A 6,000-nucleotide genomic window follows, 5' to 3' on the forward strand; every position below is an offset into this window, starting at 1 on the left:
GACATCTGTGACACATTTTAAGGGAGTCCAAAGAAAGCCATGCTATTATTCATTATGTTCCAAGGCCAATCAGGCATTGACACTTTCTTTACCTCACACACAAGGGCAGAAAATAAATTCATCTGGCAGGGCACAAAGCAAAAGGATGCCGCATGGTATGTAAATCACACAGGCTATAAAGTCAGGTGCAGATTCACGTTCCAGCTGTGCACCTTCAAAGCTGTAGGACCCTGAGCAAGTTACTGAATTTGACTTTTAGTTTTGTCAAATAGGAAAAGTATACCCATACTTTGGAGTGCTTGTAAGAACACATGAGTGTACATAACACTGAACAGACTGTGTGGTATAATGGAAAGCCCTCAATAAGAAAAAGACAATCGCCAATCCTAAATTACATCCAGGGAACTTCCTGAAAATCTACATGCTATCAGTCCCAACTTACTATATATAACTCAAAAGACTTAACATTGAAAAATTGCAGATGCTTTTCAAAGAAATGACTGGTATTCTGACTGTAACCAACTATTTTTATTAAATAATAAATCATTTGTTAACAATAGTTACTGATAATTTCTAAAGTGTCACATAAGGGCCCAAACTTACCTGGCAGCCACAAAGGCTCCAATAATCATTGCAAATACAGTCATTTTAACACCCCAAGAAAAACTTTTCCTGCAAAATAATTTAAACATACATGCATGTGACTGTAGTTGTTTACATATCCATTTCACAACACAGGCCAAAACATTTTGATACGTGATCTTTTAAAAACACATAAAGTCATACTTCAAACATTTTCAAGAAACTGGATATTTAAAAGAGCCCTTTGACAAAGCAAAAACTCATTTTTGTTATGTAATAAATAATTATACCTTTTTAGTGAAACCATGTATTATTATAGTGTTTGAATGTTTATAAATCAGAACTTCTTTAAGCAGGAAAGGGTCACACACAAGTATAGCAATAGAAGCTGAGACAGAAACACTGTTTAAAAACTGCTTTGATAACTGACCCAGCTTCACCCAGTGACAGGGATTCTAGAAAATAAATCATATGTTCAGATTGATTTCCAGTTCCAAAATCATGACCCTCCCAAGTACTGCTCCACAAATGATCAATCCCAATACCCAAGGGAAAAACTTGCTTAAACACCTCAAAAACTGGAGTAAAAGACAAAAGGACAGATCATTTTAATATTTCACACACACTGGATACCTTCTCAAGGTGACTAAACTTGTTTTAATAATAGATATGTTAGAAATTTAGCTCACTTGAGTAAAACTCCTTCAGCAATCATTGTAAACAAGATGGAGAACCTTCTCAGAACTGTAAACATTGGCAAGCTGCAAAGATAAAAATAATTAGGCAAAAGAAAGTTTTAACAACTTTGAAGCCAAGATTTTCCAAACTGGTACTTTAAAATAATGTAATATCTTACTTCCATTAGGAAATTCCATATTAATTAAGCTGTTAACTACAAAATGGCAGAATTCATACAACCATTATCAGGAACGAGTAACACCTAAGTTTTAGTTTTATTCTGTTAATTAAGCAAACACGCTAAATTGTAACTATGCTAGTCTTTAATGGGTGGGCAACACCCAGCCTGCAGGCCTATGAGGCTCTCAAAATCATTTGGTCTGGCCCTGCCAGGGCAAACACAGGTAGGAATCAACATTCAGTTACGTCCACAGCGGACTGACTTTTAAAAGTGGATAATTCTGAGTGGCCTGCGAATAATGTAATAAATACCAAATAGCCGTTGGCAGAAAGGGGTTCCCCAACTCTTCCCAGAAAAAAGACCCTTTTTCTTCTGTACTCCTTCCATTCCCATCTCTGTGACTACGCCCAAAGCCATTTATGAAAATCTTTCCCCATGAAAAATCCTCTGATTGTCCTGTTGTAAATCCCCAGAGCATTTTGTGTTCATGAACTAATCAGCCTTGCAACCTCCTACAGCGTTGCTATTCCAGAATAAGCCTCACTTACTCCAACATGTCTTCTACTTAGCTGGCAATCCAGGCTAGGGTGTGAATGAATGATGGAGGGATGACAAGGGATGCAAAAAGCACAGGCCTGCATTTCTTCTCAAATGGGTCATGATGCGGGAAAAGATGGCCCACCCATGATAAATCTGACTTCCCTACAACATTCTCCAGATAGCATCTTGCTCACTGTCAGGTTTCTTGGGTTTAGAAAAGGGAGAAATGAAAAATATCTTGTTACTGATCCTTAGACATCTCCCCAATCTGTTTTACAAACATCCACCAGGCCAGGGCTTTTGCTGATGTGGAAATGGTGAAGCCATGTTTAATGGTTTCCCTGTGTGTGACATTTTAAAATCACACACACCCAAGGCATACTACACTCCCTAAGCGGAGAGGCCAGGACAATAGGAGAGTCTTGTCATGCAATGCAAAGCTATCACTTCTTTGGAAAAGCCACACACACTGTGTCTGCAGCTGTATTGATCCGGGGACACTATCAGATGTCTATCAGGCTTCCACCTGCTGCTAACCATGTTATATTAGAAGAAATTAAAAGTTCGAATATCTACCCTCTGATTTTTTGTATGGAATTCATCTAATACGAGTATTTACGAACTACATTACATAGAGAGCTGAAATTTCAGAACTCTAGCATATTCATTACTGTAGATCTGGAAAAATAATGACAATCACCTGTCACAGCATTTTAGAACACATTAAGGCTTTTCAAACTGGTGATTAAACAGGGGGGAGAGGACAAAGCAAACCCAAAACTGCTCATGGGCTTCCAAGGAAAAAGTTTAGACTAAAATCTTTGGTGCACAGTTGATTATTCAGTAATGCAAGCTTTCTGTTCCTTTTGGGTTTTTTTCAGTATCAATTACAATGTACTAAATATTTGACATTCAAGTACAGTTCTAAGAATACATTATATTAACCTCACTAGGAAAATAAAGTTCTCCATACTTCAGTTTCTTTGTGCTGAACAGTCCCGTGATTTGGTTCCCAAAATATAGTAGAGGTAGTGGAAACGTCTAGAAAATTTAAAAAGGGATAACAAAACTCAATAATAAAGACAGCTAAAACAAGGTCCTTTCAAACAGAAACAGTTTTGTTCATACAATCAAATTCTTCCCGGTTAAGGCAAAAGATTACTTCTCACACAGTTTTGATCCCCATGAAATACCCAAACAACAAGAACTTTTGGTGGACACAGACATCATCAAGGCAGAAGGTGACAGAGGGAGGAAGACAAAGACCCCTGTGGGACAGAAACATCATTTGCTTTACAATGCAATGAGTTAGCCCAGGGCTTTAAGGACAGCAAAGGGGAGTCAGGAGGTAGAAGACAAAATACTACAATTCACTCAAAACACAAGCCATGCAGGATCTACCTGCTGGTTTCCACATTCGTTGGAAACCAAAGCTGCAAAGCTGTTTACTCTCCACCAGCCTGCACTGACTACCACAGAAGGTCTTGGGCTTTCAACACAACGTGGTACCCCTTCCACACATCTCACTGCAGATTCTTCACCTTCACCATGCCCTCTTTAGCACTGGTGTTTTTGAGACAGCAAGTTTTACATATCCAAGACCCTGACACAAAATGTACAATGATTTCTTTTTAGAAAGGATTGCTTTTTTTTTTTTTTTTTTTTTTTTTTTACCTTTCGAGGTACATTTCTGTCAAAGTCAGGAAATTTGACCACTCGGAGGGCCTTTCCCACCCAGAGAACTGCCACTGTGGCTACCATCTGTAAAGAGAACACAGATTCACTGTTCCACGCATAAAGACATTCACACAAATTCTGACAACACCCACCCCAGCATGCTGAAGCGCCCCACTAACCTGGCCAAGTCCAACACATAGTGAGGAGGGAAATCTACAAAAAGCGTAGAGGGGAGAAAAAAAAACTGTTAGAAAAATCCAGTCATAGCTCTGTGATTGCAATTTGCACAGGAAGAACCTTCAAATGCATTTAGATACAATTCACATTTACAAATAAAAAATCCCTGCGGGTTGTCAGGCCACACCACTGATTCTGTAGCCCCGGGTAAGCCACTTGTCTCAACTTGTCCCACTCTACAATTTCAGTAGCTGCCTGCAACGGGTTTGTCAAGAAAGTCAAGACACATCTCAGCAACGGGTTCACAGCTTAGAAAAACAGGACCAACAGCAACTTCTGCTGCCGAGTCCCAGGTATACAGCAAGAGGATAACTTACTTGGGCGTGAGGATGCTCACGTCCCCAGCGGCTGTCAGCCGCCGGTAAGCACCCTAACCTGAGACCCGGGGTCCCCAGCGCAACAAGGAGGGCACCCCCGCCTCACTGCCTGCAGGCATGCACAGGACCCCAAAGTCATTGAGCACTTGCTCCATCGCTCTAAACGTCCTTAAGGGCTGGGCGGGTGGGCTGTGTGTGGGGTGAGCTGCACCTAGGACATGGCAGGCGCTGCGCCCCAACGCGGCCCCCACCGCGCGCCGGCCGGCAGCCGAGGCGGGACCCCGGCCCTAGGCCCGCGCGCCCGGCCGACCCCTCAGCCCCGGGCCGCGCGCGTCCGCCGCCCGCCCTGCCCAGATCCCGCCCAACTTTGTTCGGCTTCAACTTTGGCAGCCAAAGTCCAGGCAGAGGCGCGCCGCCGCCACCCGCTCCAGCTCCGCGGCCCCGGCGCCGCCGCCTCGGCCGTACCTGTAATTGGTGAGCACGCTCTTGTTCACTACCACGATCAGGAAGGAGCTCACGCCGTAAAAGCCGGCGGCCAGCAGCTTCAGGAACACGGTCAGCGTTTCGGCCGACGCCATCCCCAACTCCTCCTCATCTCTGTGTGTGGAGGATTTCGCGGGGGCTTCTCCTTTAACCCGAGCATGCTGACGTCTATGAACTTCCGCCATGGCTGCGGCGGTGGCGCGGGCTCGGGAGGGGAGCGGCGCGCGGGCCTGGCGGCGGGGAGGCCTGCGGCGGTGGCTGCCGGCGGCTGGCGGGCTCGGGGCTCGGGGCATGCGACCCGGAGGCTGCAGGCTGGCTGCCTCGGCTCCCCGCACTGCCGCCGCCCGTCCCCGCCCAGGGGCAGGGACACTGCGGTTCACACCCTCGGGGACTTTGCTCCGGCATTGTGCAACGCGGGGTCAGAGGGTGGAACGGCGCCCGCCCCGGTCTGGGCAAGGTTTGAAGAGGGCCTGGGGAGCGGCGCGACCCCCGGGTGCGAGACGCCAAGGGAGAAGCTGTGGAGACCACTCGGGGGCTCCGGAGCGCCGGGCTGCAGGGCAGGGACCCGGGGGCGGCCGCCTTGCGCCTGCGCGGGGGGCTGGTGCGGCATCCTGGGGCTGGGGGCGCGCGTTCTCCAGGTAGCTGTCACAGCACCTGGACGGACCCTCGCCGCCCTTCTCTAAGAAGTGACTGGCTAGGTAGTCGGGATCCACTGGGGCTGCAGTCCTATCAGATGTGGATCGCCATAAACACGCGAGAATTCCAGTCTGCAATGCCTTGGCCTTCTCACACCGTCTGAGCTCAGAAAATACCTTTATTTGTACAGATAGAGCAAGATTTTATTTTTAATTTTTTTGTATAGAAAAATGGTGACGTATTCCGGAGAAGTAGCAGTGTATGTAACCAAGCAGCTTGGGGATTGGTGAAAATGCAAGGTATTTGGTGCTTAAGAAATTTGAGTTGCAGTTCTGAGTTTCCTGGAGATATTGCCCACGCTTAGCTGTGTGTTCTTGGGCCAATTAAATCCCTCCCTGAACCTGGACTTCCCATTTCTGTGGTAAAAGGCCAGCACAGAGCTAGTTTTCAGTAACTTGTAGCCATGATTTCACAAAATAATCAAATCCTTGCTTTAAGTAAAATAAATCTTTATTTAATAGAAAAGAACTTTGACTTATTTCTTTAAAGGCTTAGCGTAAACCTTTAATAAAAACACTGAATTATTTATCTAAAGGCTTAGCCTAAACATTTAAAATATTTGTCATTTTCGAGTTATGATAAAAATTGTAAGACTTACCATTTAAAACC

At 45.2% G+C, this 6,000-nt stretch overlaps 1 protein-coding gene across 2 annotated transcripts in view; it reads right to left on the bottom strand.

Moving 5' to 3' along the window:
- The window catches only part of SLC35D1 (solute carrier family 35 member D1), a 41,745-nt gene extending 36,500 nt beyond the window's left edge, over positions 1-5,245 (bottom strand). Inside the window, exons 1-6 of one of the 2 annotated variants that reach the window (XR_009244465.1) lie at positions 4,678-5,050; positions 3,838-3,871; positions 3,656-3,742; positions 2,955-3,022; positions 1,272-1,343; positions 604-672 (exon numbers count right to left, since the gene is read on the bottom strand). Coding sequence is in view for 1 of the 2 variants with exons in the window: in XM_004588751.2 (XP_004588808.2) it covers positions 604-672; positions 1,272-1,343; positions 2,955-3,022; positions 3,656-3,742; positions 3,838-3,871; positions 4,678-4,988 (641 nt within the window). In the remaining variant the exon portion in view is untranslated. Of the gene's footprint in view, positions 1-603; positions 673-1,271; positions 1,344-2,954; positions 3,023-3,655; positions 3,743-3,837; positions 3,872-4,677 lie in introns of both variants that reach the window. The other variant, XM_004588751.2, reaches the window with a different exon arrangement.
- Positions 5,246-6,000: the final 755 nt, after the last annotated feature.

The sequence above is a fragment of the Ochotona princeps genome, chromosome 2 (assembly GCF_030435755.1).
Source record: "Ochotona princeps isolate mOchPri1 chromosome 2, mOchPri1.hap1, whole genome shotgun sequence".
NCBI classification, from domain to species: Eukaryota; Metazoa; Chordata; class Mammalia; order Lagomorpha; family Ochotonidae; genus Ochotona; species Ochotona princeps.